This window comes from Anas platyrhynchos, chromosome 3 (assembly GCF_047663525.1).
Source record: "Anas platyrhynchos isolate ZD024472 breed Pekin duck chromosome 3, IASCAAS_PekinDuck_T2T, whole genome shotgun sequence".
Classification (NCBI taxonomy): Eukaryota; Metazoa; Chordata; class Aves; order Anseriformes; family Anatidae; genus Anas; species Anas platyrhynchos.
In genome coordinates, this window is record NC_092589.1 from 22,916,255 (window position 1) to 22,939,253 (window position 22,999).

Consider the following 22,999-nt stretch of genomic DNA (forward strand, 5'->3'; position numbering starts at 1 on the left):
TTCAGGGTCCTGACAGACATGGGAAATTTGACCACCACTGAAGACTGAGGCAAAGCACTTGTTGAGTACCTCATTTTTTTCCATGTCTGAGGAAGCCAGTTCTCCTGTCTCATTTGTCAGAGGGGGAACACTCTCCTTGGCCTGTCTCCTCCTGCCTATGTATCTGTAGAACCCCTTGTTAGTTTTCAAATCCCTTGCCAAGTTCAGCTCCAACCTTGGCTTTCCTGACTCCATCTCTAAATGAAGAGCGCAATGCTTCCCTGATGCAAGAAATGCCATGTTGTAGCACGAAGGAGAGCAGCTAACGCTCACTGCTTGGTGTCTACTCATCGGGGAAAGAAATGCAATTTGCCATAGCTTTGTTTAAATTTAACAATCTCCGCCTGGATTTCAAGAGCTGCCCAGACGTTCTGGTCCATCAAGAAGGCCAGCGCTGGGCAGACAGCGGGGCTGGCAACGCACATTTCTGGAAAGAGGAACCCCAAACCCCAGAATAAGACATTGGTTTTGTGTGGTTGTGAAGGAGCAGAGATGAGCTCCGGAACGTTTGGGGGCGGAACGGCACGGAGAGGAACGGCAGGGAGAGGAAAGGCACGGAGAGGAAAGGCACGGAGAGGAACGGAAGGCGCGGGGAGCAGGGCGGGGGAAGATGGCGGCGGCCGTGGCGGCCACACGCGGCCCGGAGGCGGACAGCGGTACTGAGGGAGGGCGGCGGGGCCGGGGCTCGCTCCTCGCAGCCTGTGTGCTCCCGTGGGCAGCCGGCTGCTGGGGGCTGCTGGGGGTGTGGGTGCGTGGTTTTGTAGGGCGCAGAGCTGGGGGAGCTCCGCGGGGCGATGGGATGCGGCTGTCTGTACGGGGGGGGGGGGGGGGGTTGCTGTCTGCTCCCTGCTGGGTCTGGGGGTCACAGCTGAGCCCAAGGGAAGCCTTGAGCAGGAGCTTCTTCCAGAGCTCCTTCCTGAGGACTGATATATTTTGTATGTGTCTGTGCCCAGATAGACCACTGAGCAAGCGTAGATGAGGAAAGTACGGAGATCATGTGTACGTACATTTACAGCACCTCCCAGTTAGGGCTTTTTTACTGAAACTTTGTGAGACTGGAGTCTGCAGTTCAGAATGGAGCTCCAAGAACTACTTCTGGTGGAGTTAAAAACTAGATAGCAATACTCTAGCATGGACAAGGCCTAGGGCTGAGAACCTGACATTGTTTTACGTGTAGGAAGCAGAATGTGATTGTGCACCTACTTCATGTGCAACAGTGTGGTTTTGTTTTTTAATTTAGAAATCAAGGTATAGATACACATCAGTAGCTTTAAGTAGTTTCTGAGTATGATGGACAAATTAGTTGCTCCAAAATTTAAGTTTCATGGTAAGGAGTGCTGCAGAAAACATCCTGTGCAGGGTGAGAGAAAACACTAAAAAGCATTCAACTTAGTTGTAGTGAAAAATCATATCTACGTAGGTAACAAACAAGAGTTCAGTTAGTATTTTTGAGTTTCAGTAAGTATTTGTGGTACAGGCCTAAAGCCTTGCTGCTTTCCCTGATAACCAAATTCCTTTGTAGCTCTCTGAAGGTGCCCGGGCTTTAGAGACTCTGTCTCAAACTGGTTAACAGCACTGTTTTGCTGCTACCTTGCTGTTTCAAAAGGAAACACGTCGAAGGCAAATTAATGAGTTAGTCTGGCCACGAGGTATATATATTTAAATAAGTAACTTGTCAGCAAGTTACTTGGCTTGTAACTGAAGGGGTGTAGTAATGCTTACAGAGTTAAAGCCCTTGTTCCAGTGGAACATGACGTTATGATTTCAAAATATTCTTTCTAATGTAGTGAGAGAGAGGTGGATGGGTGAAAGGCAGCCAGCTTTGTGTTTGGAGGTGAGGAGCAGTCAGCTGGTCTCAGAACCGGTGGGGAGTTGTCCCCTTGCAGGTGGGACTTGAAGAGGTCAGAAACCAGCCACTTTCATTCTAGTTAATTGTCCTCACTGTTAAGGACTTTATTTTTCTTATTTGACCCACCAAACAGGCTAACAAGGGAAATAGTAGATTCTTCATGTTGGTTTGTGTAGCTCTTCTTTTCTTGCTGTGTTCTTTGCTGTATCTTGATTCCAGACTTAGGTATTTTAACTCCAGTTATTTTGTTTTGTACTGATGGGGTACGAGGTAAACAAATTAGAATTTGAAGGTATTTTGTTTGTGTATGAAGAAATAGAGCAGAAACAGAAAATGGAACAGAGGCTTGCTGCCTCTCGTTACTTTTGATAAATGCCTTGATTCTCTGTTTCACAAAACAGTCTCCCCCGTGTGTTTTCTGTGCCAATCACGTTTTTTATGGTGTTAACTTTTCGCAAGCAAACTTTACTTTCATGTAAGAAGTACCCCCTACCTTCAGTTTAATCTGTCTACATGCATTTAAACACAAGATGTCGCTGTTGCAGTTTTTATACAAGTATGTACATCTGTATATCTACATGCATACATGTGTTTATATACACGTTTAAGTTATATTTTCTTAACTGGAAAATATCCTTTTCCCCAAAAGCTTACCAGACCTAGTCATCAAAGTATTTTTTCATCTAATAAATTTTTAGGGCTATCTTTTGCTTCTTAGCTAACCTCTTTAGGTAAAATTACTTTAAAACATCCCTGAGAGGAGCAAGCTCTGGGTACTTGTTTATACATTCATTATCACGGTGCAGGCCTGCTAGAGTAGCATCTTAAGCAAGGAGTACATGGCCCTGAAATTTCGTAACATTTGCGTATGGAACAAATTGAGCCTGCGATGGGCCCTTACTAGAAATTGATGCCTTTTTCTTTTTCATTTTTCTGCCCTAGGTTCTGAGTTAAGCTCAGGACTTCCAGATGACAGCTACTCATCAGGAGGTGAAGCCTTGGATGGAGATGATGAAGATGAAGCGGCAGCCCTTGACAATGTGGCGGAAGAGGCAAAAAATTCCAAACCTGGCCCAGGTGCAGGCTGGGCAGATGCCATGGCAAAAGTGCTCAACAAAAAGATACCACAAAATAAGTCCATTATCTTGGCCAAGAGTAAAAAACTTGAGAAGGAAAGAGAAAAGGATAAACAAGAGAGGCTGGAGAAGAGGAGGAAGGTGAGAAAAAGACTCAGCATTTCATTGTACAGGTGGAGATGTGACAAGATCCCCTAAGCAGGGATTTAGGAGAGCACTATGAGCCTGTTCTCAGTTTTGGGATCTCTACTCCACTGTGACCTCAAATAGCTTCAATTTCTTGACTTTCTAGGCAGTCCTGCCCTAGGGCTTCTTACGTACTGGTTGATTGGACAAGCTGATCTTTGGCAGTAGGATTGTGGTGTCAGTCAGCTTAAGATGTTTTTGTTGTTGACAGAATGAAAGAAGCATCCTTAAGCTCAGATTTCTATTTACTGTTATTAATCTGGGGTATAACTCCTTTTAATGGCATTAGGAATGCAAGTAGTTCTAGCTCTGTCATAGAAGGTGAGAAGGAGAAATGACAGAAAACTCTGGTCATCCAAATTCTGCTGTGGCTTCCAAAATCAAGGCCTCATGGTTGAGATTGCAGCAATCCATGATGTGCTTGTGAAGTGGTTTGCGCTCCTTGATTTTCCATGGTAGGAGTTTTCTATGATGACATCTGTGCCCTGAATTACTTACAATCCTGAAGCTGTTATAATGAAAGCAAAGCTGTTGGCAATTAGTGGTTTTGTTTTGTTTTGTTTTGTGAATGTTGCTTTTGTTTGTTTGTTTGCCTTTTTTGGTGGAACTTTAACTCCAGGATGAGATTGATTCACCTTCAGGCTAAAAAGTGTAGTAATAGTTCTAATGTCTCATCTTACCAGGTCTGTTCTACTGGGAAATCCTGGTGTCCACCTGATAGTGTGGTACATGCTGTGGTTACGCCACAGCCTGCCTTTTTAAAAGAGCTTTGGTAAAGGTATCTCCTCAGTTCCAACTGTCCTAAATACCTGTTCTCATACAATAAACACGTGGCAGTTCTATAAAGCAGAGGTGGGCTGCAGGTCTCTAACCTGACCTGTTCACCCTTAGAAAAATGTCAGGGCAGATTGCCTTTTATTAATTTCTTGCTGGTAGAAGGTAGGCTAGGGCAGTTCTTTTGATCAAAGGCCAAAACATGGTCATAAACTGTTGAGTTCATAATAGTCTGCCTGGTATCATAAAGATAAGGACTTTGAAATTCCATGAAAAGCTTTTTGCATGAAACAGACTTAATGCAGCATCACCAGAGCTAAGAACTGTTAGATTGTTGAAAGGGCTTAAAAATGTTACCTTACTCTTGGTACAGGAGCTGCGGAAATAATAGCATTCTGCTATTGGTGTTGTGTGGCCCCTGATAGTTTAAAAGTTGATCAGTTTGGGATTTGGAAGCAGTGAGCCTCAAAGAAGACAAAAATCAGTGTTGTATACAGCAGTTCTTCTCCAGTGGGTGCTTGTTACTCTTTTGTGTTTGAGTTCTGCTCATTGTAGCCTTTGCTGTGCACTGCTGTCAGTCACAAAAGCTGCATGTGATTAACTCAGCAGGGGAAGTCATATTCCCAAGGCCCAAAATGCAACATGCTTGTCTTGACATGCCCAGAAATTTATTATTTATGGGTTTCTCTCTGATCAACTTGTGAAGTTTTGGAGTTGAAAACTGTCTTTGAATCATTTTCTTGTCTGTAGCAGCCAGTGTGAAGGCATCAGTGCAAGAGACTTGCCTCAGACCTGGTGTCCAGTGCTGTATTGGAGTTCCCCTAACCCTCAGCCAAACTGAGCTTTGTCAATTTATCATTTTTTATCTCCTCTTGCTGCATATTGTATAAGAGTATGCTGCATTCTCAGATGCTCAATGCCACTTACTTCATGTAACAATATTTATAATGCAGCTCGATAAAAAGCGGGAGTGGGAAATGATGTGCCGAGTGAAGCCAGATGTTGTCAAAGACAGAGACAGAGAGAGAAATCTTCAGAGAATTGCCACAAGGTAAGAGCATTTTGAAAGCTTTCTTGAAATACACGTATATATTAAAGGGAGGAAAAAGAGAAGAAAAGGCCTGTGCAGATAATCTGTTTCCAATCAGATTGAACTCTTAAGAAGTGACTAGCAGGAGCCAAGTGATTTATGTACAGGTCTGCATTGTACAGTATCAAGTTCAGCAAAAGATTTCAAAAGGTTTGCAAAAGCATAAAAAATTAGACAAGAATGTAATGTTTGCTTAACAGAAGTGCTTTGCTAGACCCCTTCATTTTGTTTAAATTAGCAAAATGCTTTAAAAATGCAGAACAGTTGTGTCTACTATTCTGTTTCTTCTTTCTCCGCAGAGGATTCACCAGATACATGGCTGCTAGGTTCGGTTGCCTGTTTTGCATTATTGTAGTTCACTGCCACAGAACTAGTCGAGCTCCTTGTTGTACTCCCTGTATGCTTTTGTCTCCTTACAGGTCTCATTCCTCTGCCTTATTCCTCTGCCTCAGCAGCTCTTAAGATCTTGTCTGAGGAATTTAATAGCTGGTTGTAGGATGAGTAGCATGCTTCTGAAGATGAAAAATGCTTTTGTATTGATCTCAGTGCAATGCGCCATGCTTGCTTTGGGGTCTGAATGGTTATTTGTACATTTTTATTACTGGCTCCTAGCAGTAAGTGTGAAGGAAGGTAGAGAATTTAAAGCGTCTTGTAGTGTAGTAAATGTTACATCTTATTTAAATTGAGGTTCTAAGTAACCGTTTTTAGTAACTAGAAGCTATCTGGCATCTGCACTGATTGGTTGCTTTGATAGAAGGTAAAGGAAATTTGAGTTAAAAAGCTGTTTTTGTCTTGTTGTTCACCTCCTTTCCCCTGCTTTCCATCTTAGAGGTGTTGTACAGTTATTCAATGCTGTCAGGACTCACCAAAAAAACATTGATGAGAAAGTGAAGAAAGTTGGGAGCTCTGAGAGGCGACGTGCTAAACTGCTGTCATCTGTATCAAAGAAAGATTTCATCGATGTTTTAAGAGGCATGGAAGGTGTTAAAGGAAACCAGAATCCTGGGAAGGGCACAAAAAGTAAACAGGTAGGCTTCACCTGGGTGAAATACTCCTTACAAAATACTTTCTCAGTGTAATTTTGGTCTGCTAATGTGCCTGCACTTCAAAACAGCTGTCATCAAAGTGTGTGCTTTTTTAAGAATGTTTAGAAAGGAAGCTTTTGGGCTTCAAGGTACAAAACACTGCAAGCTTTCCTGATAGGGCATCAAGCCTTGTGTTCAAACTGCTTATTTTAGCTGTGTTTTAAAAATAAAGTCCATTATTATCATTATTATTATCTTGGGTTTTGCACATCATGTAACAAACTGTAAGATTTTATTGGGTCAAGACCTTTGGAGTTCAGGAAATAATAGTTATGAGTTCTTTAAAATTGCTAAAGATATGGTGTCTACATGGTATATTGGACTTTGTGGGTACACACAGTTTCAGGCATTTCATACTCAGTTGTGCAGGATGATTATGCTCTGCAGCTTTGTGGCTTTGCTGTGCAAGTGAACACTGCAACAGGAAGAAAGTGAGACATTAAATCTTATATGTAGGCTTTTCTCTTTCAAATTGTGTGTTGGGGCTTTATTGCTGATACAGTGTTTTGGAAAGTAGTGTTTTAAGATATCTTACATTTTTACAAATGGCTGAGAAGGATACAGTTTATTTGGATTTGTCCAACTCTATCAGTCCTTTTAATTCACCCAGTAGCTCAGGGTTAAAAACAAGTTGCTCAGACATATACTGTCTTGTATTTCAGAAGCTGCATGTTTTTGACATGCATTTGCATCCAGGTTTGAACTTTGTGCTTGGTAATGGGTGGAATACTTCTCTTGGCCCAGACTTACACCAGTTAACTAAATGCTTTTTAGTGCCAGAAAGAAATACTTTAATCAGTTGGGAGACAACAGTTTGTCATATGTTTTTTGTTTGTGTGCACTTGGGGAGCATGATGAAACGCTGCCTGGCATGAAGAGTTCATAGAATTTTCATGCAAGTGTAATATTAACGTTGTTTGTTTTTTTTTTTTTTTAATTCCTTGGATAATGAGAACAGTTTAGGTTGGTGCTGACACTTTATTTCTCCTTAAATAATTCCAGCTTGCTTGTTTGGGTGGGGATATGTGCATGTGTGGTGTTGTGTGTTTTTTTGTTTTTTGTTTTTTTTTTTTTAGGGAATGGGGAGCAGGGAGGGAAGGAGTGTTGGTTTTTTTTTTTTTTTTTATTCCCTGGAACACCAGAACGTCAGAGTAATAGAAGGGCCTACTACTATTGCTCATATTAAGGGCTGGTCAGGATTATTATTAACTTAACAGTCCTGGGAATTAATCAGCTACAAAAACATGGCAGACTGACAATGAATCAACAGCTGAGCAAAAAATGGATTTTTTCTGTGTGTGTCAAATTGTAGAAGGGCAATTTTCGAATTATTAGGGCTGAAAACAGATTGCAAATGCTTCTTTACAATAGAAGCAGTGTCTTATGTCAGCAGCATCAAGCATTTTTCCATTAAAGTGCTCTGGACAAATAATGCTTTAGGTGCTGGCTGTCTAGTGTCATTTTGAGCATGGATAGGTGCTACTTTCACATAGCCTCTGAACAAAATCTTCAGATTTCGGAGTTTTTCCATTATGAACTTAAGACCATGCTTCTGCATTGGTTTATTTATTTGTTGTTGTTGGTGGTGGTTTTTTAATATTTATGTCTACATGGATAGACTGTCTCCCCATCTCCTGCCATGTTGCATTCCTTCAGTGACTCTCCATTCAGCAGTATAACAAGGTCTTTAAGAACAGTTTGAAAAGGAGTTTGGTTTTTTAATCTGCCTTCTCTTGTGAATATATCTTACCTGTTTATTATGATCCCATATCCTTAGTTGTTGAAACCAAATTCTGATCTTTAGTCTCCTTCTCAGAATTGTACAGACATTCTGCAACTGAACAACACTGCTGGCTTCCACAGCTGTATCTTTGCTTCTTGGTCTTTTGAGGGTATTTCAAAGAGTGTTAAGCAGGGATGAGACTTTGAGACAGTGAATTCCTTAGAGCGCAAACCTGGTAGATTTTTATGTTATCTGAAAGCTCATTTGTTTGGTCTGGTGGTGGAGGTTGTTTTTTGGTTTCTAGTAGCCTGCTTTGTTTCTAGCAATTAAAGAGTATGGCGTGTATTTCGTTTTGAAAAAGAGAGGGGAATATATTTATTTCGACATAAACAATGGAAGGGATGCCAATCCCGAACTCCAGGCTTTGTGCCATCAATTAAAAACAGTCCAGAACAATAAAAACACTACCCCACCCACATAAAACGAGCAGTTAGCAAGGAAAAATAGCAGAATAAAGCCTTCCCAGTGAAAGCAAAACTTTCTTTACCCACACCTGGTACTATGAAAGGAGATTTGATTATATTTGTGAGAATGGGCAAATACTTAGCCTTCTTACTCTACAGTGGTTTTTGAGTGATAGATTTGCTGTCGTGGTTTTGAGAGTTTGGCTCCTTCCAAATGTTAGGGATTGTTGAAGATATCCCTTACAAAGCTCTGTTGTGATTGATTATTTACTCAAGTATAGGTATGCATGAGAAAAAGAAATTAAAATCTCTATAAAGGCCCATCTGTAGTGGTCGGATTTTGCTGTGGCACAAATTCTTTTAAAAATATGTTCTTTTTCCACCAGTTTCGTGCCTTCATGGGAAGAACAGGTAACCTGTAACTTTGCCAGAGCTTAGTGTTGTTGTTTATAGTCTCAAACGTTTAGCCATTGGCTCAGACACTACTTGGTGTACCCACCCAATGCAGCTGTGAAAGACTGTCAGGCTGTGAAAAATTTCTCGTGCCATTTGAGACTATAGCCCCTTTTCAGGTTTTGTGTGCCCAGATGGGAGTAATTACTCTTCTGAGCTGGAGCCAAAAACTTTGCCTTTCATATCACTAACTGTTTATCAAGGTATTTCTTAATCCTTGCTGAGCCAGCTGACTTGTGTAATGTTTTTCCCTGTTTTTTTTCCAAGGTACTGTACAAGATGCTTGCCTCTGGGTAAGGTCATGTAATATCCCTCCCCCTACCTTATCTGAAAGCTTTGTGTTGTGGGATAAGAATGAATAATGGGGGGAAAAAAAGCCTCACTGTTGTGTTTTTTTTTTATTTGGGTGTGGGTTTTTTTGGAAGCATTTATCGGCAGATACAAGGGCTTTCCATTCTCACTCAATGCAATCTTTACAGAGCATGTTTTCATTTCAGTATTTATTGCTTAGATCTTGGCTATTTCCCACCTTTAAGAAACCTGAAGAAATGTTAATAATCTACACTTTGTTTGTTTGTTTTAAATAGTAGTAATATGTATCAGCTGTCTTTCTGGCCATAAAGGCTGAAGTCATCTTTACGTTTGTAGAGCAAATATAGAAGTAGACAGTGATGTTAAAGGATTTTTTATGCTATTCCTAGAGAGTTAAGTTCCTTTCAGAGGTATGCCCATGAAAGAGATGTCGCAGGGTCTAACATAGGTGGTATTTTTGTAAAGGATACTTTATTCTTTTAAAGCCTCCATGTATTTTAGTTTGTCTTCTGTAGGCTGTAAGTTGTTCATCTGACCTGGCCTGGGACTTACTGCAACTGTTGGTCTGCAAGGGTATGATAGTAGATTGTAGCCTGAACCGAATCCTTATTGGGAAAACATGCCCTACTCTTAGCACCCTTTTCTGGAAAAGATTTCATAAATAGGGAGTTTATTTTTTCCAATTTAAATTTTGAATTGTGCTAAGTTTCAACGTGTATGTAGTTTTTGAGATGCCAGTTTCAATGCTCGTGTCTGTTATTTGCAGATTATCTTAATACATGTAATCTACTCTGGTTTTCGTGCAACCAAGTGCTCCAATTAAAGTCTAAGACTCCACTGAATTAGAATAGACTTCAAGTCTATTTCTAGCTTTAGGCATCCTTAGCAATTTTCTGGGTGTAGTTAAGATCATTGGCTTAGGGAAGTACCTTTGCTTCCAGGGTTGAATGAAGTTTCTGATCCCTTGAATCTATACAGGAATGCTTGCTGGTGCAGCAAATTAGAATTCTGAAATCTTAATTGTAAGAAAGCAAAGACCATTGCAAAACATTTCCAGAGCAGTCTCAGCCTTTCTCCCTTGCAGCATGTCAGTTACAGCAAGGTTATTCATTCTGTGATTTCAGCAGAAGCACCAGAAGCTCTCTTAACTTTTTGCTTCTCATTTGTGCTTCTGTTTCCAAAATGTGGTGATGAAGGCATCTTTGAGGAATTTGGTAAGGTGCATCAGCACCTCTTCTAAACTTAAAAGGAAAATTTTAAGTGATAATGACATTCCAGAGTCATTATCACTTTACAACAGTCATAGTAATAAACTTCTGCTGTCTTCACAGAACTAATTGAAGGAGTAAGGATGCATGCCTGTGTTCCAGCAGATTTGAGGGGGCAGCCAAGTATTAATTTAGTTCACATGCAGCCAAAGCAAAGTTGTTCTCCCAGTTCTAATGTTTTCCCATTACATTCACAGTAACTTTAATTTGTATTTAGTTATAAATCATGCATTTGCATCTGCCTTTCATATGTGTGTACTTTCTTGAAGGCCACCTCCTGTATGCTTGGAGTTTGTTTTTAGTATCAGGAGTTGCTGAAGAACTACCTACACAGTGTATTCTATTGTACATCCTTATGGATAAATATAGCACAGCCTGCCACCACTGTGCTATATTCTAATTACCTTCTCTAAGATAAAGGATTATTCTGCAGTGTTAGAAGTTGTTTGACATATTTACTTTCAATCTGTTTGCAAGAAGATGTATTGACTTACCATTTTTGGGTCATCAGCAGGGTTGGGTGTTGAAAATATGCAAGTTCAGTTTTCTATCTAACAACATACATCTACATTCCCGTGTTAAGAGAAATAGGTCTTTGCCAGTATTTTTATAAGTATCTAATAGATGTCAAGAATTTAATGCTGCAAGTTTACTTTCAGGTAAAAGAGTTAAAATTGATGTGATGGCTTTATCTCACTAGGTTCACCATTTTTCCTGTGTTCTTGCCTTCAGGTTTCCTTTTCTGCTCTCGTTTTGCATCTCCTAGGGCCTGTTTTCTTTTTCTGTTGTATTTGACTAGAAGGCAGGAAGGAAGAAAAGCTGTGATTTGTGCAGTCTGCTTCCACCAACCTCTTCTTTTTTTCCTCTTTTTTTTTTTTTTAATCCTCTTTGTTTCATGTTCCCAACAGGATCTTTCCCTCTGCATTTTAGGGCCAAGCACACATTCCTATACTATGGTTCCTAATGCTAAAGCAGCCCTGGCAACAGCTTGCACAGGAGGACATGTTCTCTGTCATTGTGATTCACATGTGGTCTTCGAAGATGCAGATAGCACGTGGTCAGTGAGGACGGATATTTCAGGAGAATTTGGCTACTAAAAGCCTGTCATACCAACTGAGGTGGTGACCTCAGATTTGGGAAGGCTGGTCCACCAGGTGTTTAAAACTTGTCCACACCTGGGAAGGTGTTCATGGAGATAACAAAATACATTACTGGCTCCAAAATAGTCATTAAATGATTTGTAAGTTCAAGAAAATGTATAACAAGGTATTAGCAAATGCAGGTAGGAAATACTTCCTTCTTAGAGTAGACAAAATGTTTTAAGTTCATCTTGCCTTGGAAAGAGTTGAGGAGATTCAGTTGAAACATTGCAAAAACCTACGGCCTGAGGCAGGTGACTGCAATGGAAAACTTCAGCCTGATGCGGTCAAAGTTTGGCAGGTTTAAGTGAATTTAAACAGGGACTAACAATTGAAATGTGATGCAATATTGAAATGGCTCCATCTGTAATATTTGAGAGTAACTCGCCTTGCTATTTGATTATTAATGCACAGGGGACTATGGTGTTGTTCTGTTTTCCCAGACAGTGTTGCCAAGCTGGTTTTCAGTAAAACTGTGTCTAAAATAACCACAAGCTTGTGGTATACATCATCTTCTGATCTTTCTGTAAGTATACAAAGCACAGACATCCAAAATGTCAAACCCTATTAGAATTGCTTTATTGAAGTGTAAAACTATGATTTGCAGAATTATTTTAAAAGGAAAGTTGTCTTCAGTGTAATCTGTGACTTTTTTTTGACTAAAGTTGTAAAAGTGCATTGTGTCAGAGCTGGGGGAAATCTTTTCATTATTTATTTATTTTTTTTAATTTATGCATTTATTTTTCTCTGCAACAATGGCAGAAAACTTTTAAAATGCTTCAGGTCATTATTCTTTTGGGGACCTATCACTTTTTCCAAATTTCAATCCTTTCAGCTTTTTATTTGGAAAATGCCGTAACTGTTAAACAGCTGCTCCCTGTTGCTAAAAAGTACTTCCTAACCACTGCCTGCACCCCTACCAAATTGATAGTTTTTGACTTTAAAACCAACCTCAGCAGATCTCACAAAGTTATGACTGTGGACACAGCCCTGATTTAATGAAAAAACAACTTAAAAAAAAATCCAGTTTTATCTGGTAAATCAAGTTGGAAGCCTTATAAAAGCAGCTGTCCACTTTTGGCTTTGTTCATAACTCTTATAGGTAGGGTAATGTAATTAGAGGAAATAAATCTGAACGTTCCATAGAGTTTATAGAAAAAGTTCTCTGAAAGTAACAAATACTGGGTGGGACTTGTCTCTCTGAACCAGTTTTTTTCCCCTCATCTAAGCACTTTCTATTGCAAATTATCTTGAAAAATGATTGCTTTACTTTGAAGTTTTATTAAGGTATAAAATGTTCCTATTTGCAAAGTGTTGAACTAGCAGATGTGAGATGTGTATTATAAATGACCTCTGTGCACACCTACTCTTCTGTTTATCTTGCTAGAGTTCAGGAGAGATGGGTCAAACTGCTTACAGCTTCCAATAGTTAGAGGGTTGCTCAATTCAGTTTGTATATATATATATTTATTTTCTGTTGGATAATCGGGCCGGTATTTAATGACTGTTTCTTAAATTCACTGGAAACTTAGGAAAGATATATATAATATTTTTAACCTGCTATTACAAATAATACTAAAGCTGTCATCTTGGAAAGATCTGACCTTTTTTGACTTTGTTGCCAAACCCTGGATGCTGTTCTTCTCTTTGTGGCCTCTTCCATTACTTCTTGACGTGCAGTCATTGTGAAAGCCTATGCAGAAATGTAGATCAGGGTGTATGGTCTGTTTGTTAATGAATTTGCTGCTTGTTCATGAGGGTGTGTGGGAAATTGCAGCAAAGTAAACTCAAAGAAACTTGGATTTGCAGGCATATAGTTTATATTGCAAAAGCCATTTAAATAAAAGTAGGGGCAATGAGAGCAGGGTCATTTAGCCAAAAAAGCTGCTTAGTAGTAATAAAAATTCCAGTATTTCATATTTAGTAATAAAAATATGCACAAGCTAGTTGTATTTTTTTTCCTCCTCTTCCTTCCTCCTAGGTTTTGGATAGCTATACTTGTTTCAGGACTCAAATGTGAATGGAAATCCTGAGTCAGAAAAAGGAGGCCTTTTATTAGCTCTACTTCCTAATCAGCTGTACTTTGAGATGATTTCTTAAGTGCTGGAGGTAAAGGACTTGATTACTATGGTCTTCGTTATTTGAGATAACCTTTTGGGACTTGCTTTGCAATGCCTCTTGCTGAAACATAATGGAAAACAGTGGATGATTTCAGCATCATCTATAGGAAATAATTGGTATCACGTTTTGATTATTAAAAAATCTGCAGGCTGCTAATTTATTCTTTAAAAAAAAAAAAGGGGGGATCAAAAGTACTCCAGACAACCGTTGGCCTTCATGCATCCTTACTGTGCTAGCAGGCAAATGCAAACTTTTATTAAAAGCATGCAGAAGGTCTTAGATACCCATCTGGGACAGTGCCTAAGTATCTTTCATAAATGAGTAACATGGAAAGATCTGTTGTGATTTGAAAATACTTGTCTGAAATAGGTTGTAGCAGTCCATTATTACTGGACTTCTGAGGGATAGTGGATAGAAGACCTTAGTCTTAAACTGATATTTTTTTCCAGGCACTTTTTTCCAGGCGCATATGTAGTTACATATTTTCTAGGTACAATGTAAAGGTTCAGAAACTGTGCACCTTGCAACAAGGGTATTTTGGATCTGGGGAATGTTTAGGGAGAGAGCTGATCCTTAAACTCTGTCATGTCTTCAATTACTGCACCAAATACACATTAAAAAATGTAGCACCAGCTTCTTCTGTCCCTTGTTGTGTGGGATTTTTTTCTGGGTTGAAATACTAATTATCTAGAAAAGTTCTTTCTTCCTTTTTTTGAATCACATCCAAACAGAAGAACTCTTGGTTCATTATTTTCCTTTTTAGGAATATCAATAGAAGTTGGTAAGGAGGAGTCCATCTAAGTCTGGTCTTGGTAATTAGCCAATATTTTTTGGTACACAATGAACATTATTTTGCAGGCTGTGGTTCCTGGAAGTTCAGGCTTAGCTAGCACAGAGACCTACCTAGTCTTACTGATGAGCAGCATGATCTTTTCTGAGTCAGAATGAAGATTCTTAATGAAGCAGTGCAGCTACTTTACATCTTAGATGTCTTATGAACAAAATGCTTTATGATTCAAGTACGTCACTTATCAGACAACAATTTATATAGCTGGTTATTGTATTCAAACTACAATATAACGTGGTGCATTAAATGCAACAGTCTTGATCATACGCTGTTTTCAACTATACAACTCATTGGATCTTTGTCAGGAATTTATGGATCTAGGTGCTGTGCAGTCTTTGGTTTACAGATCCTAGATCCTATTGTTTAAGTAGATGAAACATGAAAGCTGTATGGAGACTGACAGATGGAGAAAAGGTAGGAATAACAGGTGAATGCTGTGATAGTGACCAGTACGCTAGTGACCAGTATGGCAGTAATTCCCCTGGTGGTGGTATAAAATCTGATAAGTGGGCATTGCAGGTATAAAGGTAAAAGCAAATAGCTGAGGATAATGAAGTAGTTTTTGTTACAAGAGGGCAAAAAACAAACATGACACTTTAAATAATACGAGAATAGTAGTATGGTCGGACATAATCTTGCAGCAGCAAGTGGTACAATTGATTGTGCAGTGAAGGGATTTCTGAGATGACTGCCATGAGAACGGGAGTCCAACAAGTTCTGAAGAGCTCCAGAGCTTCCGGTATGCAGAAGAGCTCTGTGTTATACTTGAATTCTTTTGAATATTTTTGCTTTTTCTGACAGAAATAGTGATTCATGAGGTTTATGATGAGCTGAGGTTGAAGAAATCTGTTCTTTCAAACTCCTGTGATTCTTTTTTGCAATTATGCATTTGATAATGATGCTAATGATTTTCCTCTTTAAGTCCAGATAAATGCTTGTTCTTAGATTTCTGTAATACATTTCTGACTGCTCTAAGGTTGGAGCGTGATTAAGCCTCTGCATGCCAACCCAAAGCGTTCCTTCTCATTCACACATCCTCCCCTCATTGCAGTAAACCCTAGAGGAGGATGTGAGAATGGGGAGATTCCTCATGCAGGTCATTAAGCTGTGGGTGGTCTTCTGGCTGTGCTCAAAGTGAAAATCAGTATTTGTTGTGCTTCCATTGCCTTGTAGTAATAATTCCAGTGCTTTACTTGCAGAGAAGTTTGAGCAGAAACACCGAGGTTCAAAACATACTGGAAAAAAAAATCACTCTTGTATTTGTTTACTAGCAATGCAAATACAAATCATAGTGTGGTTTGAATAAATCTCCCATACCATGCTTGGTATCCACGTTATAGCGTCACTTCAAATATTCAAATATACAAAGGCAATTTATTTCGGTCACTCTAATTTCTCATTAAGAGAAAGTATAAATGGTTGTTGAATGACACTCACCTTAAGGAATAAATGTTTGTGTAGCAAACATTACTCTGCAGCAGAATAGACTTCTGTTGTGCGAATTGCTTGCTCTGCAAGCTCACAAATGCTTTCCAAAGTCAAACTGAGTTTCTGTGAGACTTCAGCTTAGAAGTTTGGGCCAGTAACAGGTACAGCATATAGTCTCATTTTCCAGATCTGTGGGTTTTTTTTTTGGTCTGTTTGGGATCCATATGCATGTAGGAACCTTTCTTACAATAAAGATCTCACTGTATCTGAAATAAGTTGATCAACAGTTCTGACTGTCACTTTAAACCTATAAGTTCTGTTTGTTCATTTTGTCTGTTAAAAATCATTAAATTTGGTAATTTGCTTATATTGCTCTTTCAGATACTTAAACTACAGTTTTATGTACTTGCAGCTGAGAGCATACTTATTTTTCTTAGCTTGTGAGGTTGGATATTCCTGAAAATAAATTTAGGGGTAATGATTTTTTTGGTGTTCTTTGTCTTCCCCCTCCAAGGTTTGTTTCTTCTTTTGTGTGTTTGTTTTTTTTGTTTGTTTGTTTGTTTTGTACCTCCAGTACCTGTCGTGTTTTTGAGTTAGGCTTCAATTTGCTTGCCTGGGGATGAGGAACAGCATAGCAGCAGTCATTTGGAGAAAGATGCAGGATTTGCAGGGAGAATAATTGTCAGACGTAGTATGAGAATGCATTTTGGCAGTTACACTTTTAACTTCTTGGTTGTGACAAAAGCCTCCCTGTATTTTGAGTTCTTGGATGTTTGTATTGAGCAAAATAGAGGAACATGGGGAGGCAGCTCAAATTAATTAGGCATGTTAGAATTGTTTTCTCAGGGCTTAAAATTGTTGCTTTAAAGATATTTATGTTAGAAATTCCTTCCCTGACAGGTACAAATAAACATTTATTGTATGTGATTGTAAAGAGAGATGCCCCTGCAAGCTCTGGCATTTCATCTTGTTCACGGAGGAAAGGCATGGGAGCCCAATGCGCTGATCGTAATTCTTATGTTTGAAAAATGTTAACTTGTTAATATTCTGCAGTTACTGTCTTCTGGACAATAGGGGATTTCAGACCGTAAGGGAATCTCCACAGTCATGCAGATACTTTTGTTGTGCAGGTGCAGAAACTGATGTAAGTTCCACAAGCTAGTGGAAAATAGAGTGAAGTCTAATCTGTGCACTTTGTTTTCAGATCATATACTTTAATATTGTCACCAATAAGCATTACAGGACTTTTATCAGCCTATGAGTAAGGCTCTGGAAAACTTCCCTGCTCCAGTTTTAGACTAGTGCTATCTCAGTAAGACAACAGCTAAAAATGAGAATGTCCTGTGACTTAGGCTGAACTTAATTCTCTCATGCTTTCAAAGGAAGCAGGCTTTGGGCTTAAGGCACTTGTTTGCAGACTGAAGGAGCTGATGTGTAGTGGTAAGTCGCCTTCTGCTACTGGCACTGCAAGACCACAGAAAAATTGCTCCAAAAGCATCCAGGAGTTGATTCCAGCCCAGATCCTGCAAGTGATGTCTGCTTGTTCTAGATGACAGAAATAAGCTTTGTTTGTTGATTGGTTTTACTAGGACTTAGCTAAGAATTTCTGTTCGTCTCGTCCTGGTGCAGATTTTAGAGAATGTCTTCAAACCAGAATTAGTTTGGGAAGCACCTCCCCATTACAGAAGTACTTGTGTCAGACTTGAGCTAATGTTGTGATAGTTTAGGTGTCACATCAAACAGGCAAGATGCTGTTTGTGGTATTTATACAATCTCTTCAACTGGGCTATCCAGCTTTCCCAGCAAATGGGCCTTCTGCACTATGGTAACCACAGCTTTGGGTTTTGGTCTGTCTTATTGCGGTGATAACACCACGTACCAGTGACTCCTGAGACATTTTGCTGGTTGCTGCCTCTCAGACCTTTTTGAAACAAGTTATCACACCTTCAGGCAAAGAACAAACCCATACAAAAGTGTTTATAAAAGGCGGGGGGAGGGATAACAAAAAACAATTGTTCACTCCTTGCCTTACTGCTTCATGTAGCATTACACATTTATGTTTATATAGCTTGTTTTGTTTGCACTTGGGGATGTTCAAAGGGAACCTCAGTGATGTCCCAGAATGTGGGAGAGGTGGATGAACAGCTGACTGGGAGTTCAAAGCAGAGAATGAAAGCTGGTTTATTTTCCAAGTGCCAAGAATCACTTTTGCTTTATTTAGATTAAACTAGATTATGGCATTGAAAGCCCAAGTACATTAACATTCTTATATAAAACAATGGGGGAGGCAATATTACAGTTAAACTAACTGTTAATTATACAGATAGTCTTGCTGCATATTTTCTTAAGACTCCGGGAATTTTTTTGATAGAATAGATTGGGGTAGCTGTGACGGGAAGAACAGAGCAGTAAATGACTTAGGAATGAAGATACCAAACACGGTGTTTTCTTCACTTGGGAGCATGCTTAAAACTGATTAAATATTTGCTTTCAAGTATTTAATCTTCATCTTTCAGGCATGGACATGCTACCTCTGTCTGTCGTCTTAGTGCTTGTATAAATCTTTATTCAAACCTTTGTGTCTCCTTACATAGTGGGTAATTCTGCGGAGGATCAGCATCCCTTTTTTGTTGAGGTCCTGCTTTTGTCCTGTTGTTCGCTTGCTGAATAGTCGATTGTGATGAATTTGAGAATGGGGCTTGTCAAAGCCTGAGCAGCCTTACACTGTCATTGCTGACAATAATGTCTGTTATGCGCATGTGGAAAAAGAAATGGCATCTCTGATGATTTTATTATTACTGGAAGAAGAAAATTGGATTTTGTAAGGAAAATGGGATTTTTCTATTTGGGTATTTCAAGTTTTACTCTGTGGCACGTTCAAGCAGTGATTATTTCTAAAAGGTCTGGGATTTATTTTTTTTAAGTGTTTTTTTGTAACCATTCTGACCTTTCTCTCTCCTCTGGAAAGATGGACATATAGAACAATTGGAATCCAGTTTTAAGAGAAAAAAAGAGCTTTCAGCTCCTTGTGTCCAACAACAGAATACCAGAGGTGGCACTAACATGCGTTATTACCACAATAATATCTTAAGGTCTGCATATGGACCTACCCAGACTGTAACTCTTAATTCTAGTTAATTGATTACCCTGCCTGAGATAATTTCAAGCTTTACTGGGTACTGTATTTATGTGAATTTCTGCAAAAGTGAAAGAAGATAGAAGTCACTCCCCTGGGGAAAAAGCAGATTGTTGCTTTTTCCACTTCTGCTAGAGGTGGGAGAGTTACCCTTAGGAGTAGGCATTATGAGAGCAGCTGTGAAGACAAAAAATAAAATGGGGAAGAAAAAAAAAAGGTGCATGCATCCTGATGAATAGCTGCAGTACTGTAGTATATCTCTTTTATCTTTTTTTTTTTTTTTTTTTTTCCAACTGGTCCCTGGGAGATTCCATTTGGGAAGGAAGGTGTTAAGATTTGTAATGCTATTTTTGTGAAGGTAACCTTTCAAAAACAGCTGAACAAGTCACATTTATAAACATTTCTTTTTTGGTTACTTATTAAAAATATACGTCTTGTTTGGCAGACTTTTTACACTCAAATAGCCTCTTTTGGAGTGAAGTGTTAGGTTAATGTTGATCTGCACTCTCTATTCCTAATTTCTCTTGCTGTTAAATTCTTTATGCTGCTCTCTCTCAGAAATTGTGCGAGCATTAGCTTAAGGATGCAGTGGTTCTATACAGTATGCGTAGTTTAGAGATGCACTGCAAAGAGGCATGAACAAATGTCTGCAGCGATCATACGTTTACTATGGGTTTTGCATCTAGTAGGCAAAACCACATCCACAGAGGACACTGTAACACATAATTCTAATCTGCTATATAGTATCAGGAGGTGGCAGTTACACTAGTATGAATCAGTTCCGGCCTATCCTTTTGAGCAGGGGAGTGGGAAGAAGAACAGTGAGTTACTTGTATACCTGTGTTTCAAAGACCTTTCAAAAGTAAGTTGTTTTCACTTCCCCTGATTCCTCTTTGGTAGAGTAATTTTTGATTGCATGTTGGACACTGAGCTGTATTGTTCCTCAGAAGTATTTTGCTACAGAGGCTCAAACCATTGAAATCCTTCACATTGAACAGTTTTCAGTATCAGTAGGAATGTCGGACTTGCTTCATACTGTTCTTTAAAACTTTTGCCACGGGATGGAGCTGTTGCACTGTCCAAGTATGAGCAGTCACTTAGAAGAACTGCAACCTAGCAATGTTTTCAGTGCTAACCTAAAACTAAGGCTCCTGTCACTTGATTGTTCACCAGTCTGTGTATTATGGACTCAGTTTATCCATTTTGAAGAAGTAGGAAACTTGGAATAAGGTGTTGTTGGCTTCCTGACTGTAGATCACCTTTCAGTTTCTTAGAGGCAGCTTTGCACCATATGACAAGCCCAGGTAGTGAGGTAATAATCTACATAAAGGAGATTTGGTTCATGTATCACCGAATATGTTTAATATTAAATTTGTTGGTTTTTTTTTAAGCCTTTATTAAATCCATATTTGTGTTTTAGAAATGTGCCAAGAAGTGTTCTAATGAAGCAGCACCTGGGGGTTAATAAATGATATCATGAATCCATTTTGATTGCCAAGAAAGATTTTAATAAAGGAAGCCATGCCCAGGGTTGACCGTTTCATCCACAATGAATAATTGATTTGTTTCCTTATTTCTTTCATTGGTTGGTTAAAACAAGTTTCTTTATCAGTATCAGGTCATTTATGATTGTCATTTGTGTACCATTTGCATGAAGAGCTGGCCTTTGGGATGTCTGTCAGTGCAAATGGCGTGTGAGGTGTTATTTTGGTTGCTTGAAGGGCTTCCATCTTTTCCTGCTCCTCTTTCACATTCAACTCATCTTATCTTCCTTACCTTCCCCTCAAACATACAGGGTCAAGTGAAGTCTGAAGAGGGACCAGAATGGAATATACTGCGAGATGACTTCATGATGGGAGCATCTATGAAAGACTGGGACAAGGAAAGTGATGGAGAGAGCAATGCTGAACAAGGAGGTGGTCTGAAACAAGAAGATGACAGTGACTGAATGAAAGTGAAAATTATCAAGATAATTTTTTATCTTTTTTCTTTATTTGGATAAAAAGTCAACATTCTGTGAATGTACAATGGTTGGAGGATGTTTCTTTTCTTAAAAAGAAACTTGCACAACTTTGGAGTGCATTTTCTCCTCCATGTCACACTCTTATTTAATATAGCTACGTTTGCTATACTGAAATCCTGAAATATTTTCCAAAACATGTATAATTTTCAACATATTTCCAAAATATTTTGTACAGTCAAAATAGTGGCACCTGCCCAATAAAAGATAGATTTTGCCAAGGTCATTAAAAGTTTATACATTAGTCATAGCAGTTGATGTATTAGTGCGCCTGCATTTGCAAATCAGAGTTGCACTTTGAAAAGTTGTTAGCAATTCGCAGTAGAAATGGCTTACAATAAACACAGAAATGCCTTCACCTTGTAAAGTTATCGGACTCCTATAGAGACTTTATTACTTTGTCCAGGAGAGGTTTTGTAGATAATAAAGAAAAGTAAGCGTTCATGTGATGGTCTGGTCTTGGAGCATTACTTTGATTAGAGACAACTCTAGAAACATAATTGTGAAATGAGACTTGACCTTACTGATTGGCTTTTTGTGTGTGTCTATGTACACATAAAATATATATATATATATATATACATATATATATATATAAAAGCATACATGTATATGCATGTATGTTTTTTCTCTGCAAACCTAAAGTTGTATGCCCTAAGAGACTTGTAAGAGCAGAAAGGACAGTCATTGCTATTGTGTTTGTGGGGGGAGAAAGGGCTTTTCTAACAACACTGCATAGAATTGTATTCAGTGTTGGTTCATTTGCAGTTCCAGCGTTCTGGTCTTTTCCAGTAGGGAGCCAGACCTCCAAGATGCATCCTGTGGATTTAGTCAACTGTAATGCTAATTCCTCAGGTCTGCAAGGGTCAAACAAAAGCCCCTCCTTTAAGGTGCATATTCTAACAATACCAAATTTTGGAAAACACACATCAGTATAACACTATTCACTTTGATTAAGCAGTTTCTCCTAATAGGTGGCTAGGTTGCAGAGGTGCAGAAACCAGCGTACATAATACAAATATATAGAATCATGTGAGTACAGATGGAATATCATGGAGGTTAAGGAGTTTTAAATGAGAAGCTGAGGCTGAAGTCTTCTGCCTTCACTAGTTGGATTGTCTGTCTGATGCCGTGTAGTTTAACTTAGCAAATGCAGAAATGTGATAGCAATGTGAAGAGAATGCTTTAGGTCCTCTGAATTGATATTTAAAAATATATAGTGTCTACAGATAAAACTTGAATTTTTGGTCTTCAGCATTGAAATGTGTGGTAAGACAGTGTATTTAAGTTTTGTAACGAAGGCATTGAGGAAGGCAGAGGGATTGAACTGTGTGTGTTTTACAGCATAAAAAATATACATACAAAATGGTAGAGAGAAACCCATCCTAAAAACTGGCAGTGGTTGCGTTATCCCTAGCCTATTCATCTGGTATATATTGTAGCATAATTCTTTGAGGAGAACTCAAGCTAACAGCAGAAATGTTTAGATTTTCAAGCTGCTTTGAGTGTTAAACATATTAGATATCTGAGTAGACATTAGTTTGTGGCCTGATATTTATTATCACAAATGAAGGCATACACACAAAATATCAAGTGGCAAAACCACAGAAGTTTGACATATGGTTATCCCAGCTTCTGAAGGTTAGACATCTGTATAGCTGTTCAGCTAGAGCTGGCATCTCATTAGTGCAATACAAAAATATACTACAATGAATCTTGAGTCTATAAAACAGCATAATAGTCTAATCCGACATTGCTTTCTTTCTGCAGAGTTTAGTTACTTTGTGTGGAAAAACTACATCAGCACCTTTAAATCTGGAGTAGGTCTCTAGGTTTATATCACCAGTCTCTGGCTGAGATCAAACTCTTGAAAAATAATCTAGTTTTTCTTAGAAACTACACTATCCTGAGGTGATTATGAAAACTTCAGACTACTTTCAAAATACTTCTAGAATACTCAGGTGTTTAACTGTGTGCATCTTGAGCTCC

At 38.9% G+C, this 22,999-nt stretch overlaps 1 protein-coding gene across 1 annotated transcript; it reads left to right on the forward strand.

The window, feature by feature from the left end:
- Positions 1-540: 540 nt before the first annotated feature.
- Positions 541-21,459, forward strand: RRP15 (ribosomal RNA processing 15 homolog). The gene is made up of 5 exons (XM_038176242.2): positions 541-695; positions 2,831-3,105; positions 4,878-4,975; positions 5,844-6,042; positions 20,786-21,459. Exons 1-5 carry the CDS (start codon positions 650-652, stop codon positions 20,936-20,938), a joined length of 771 nt encoding a protein of 256 aa, XP_038032170.1. The 5' UTR covers positions 541-649; the 3' UTR covers positions 20,939-21,459.
- Positions 21,460-22,999: the final 1,540 nt, after the last annotated feature.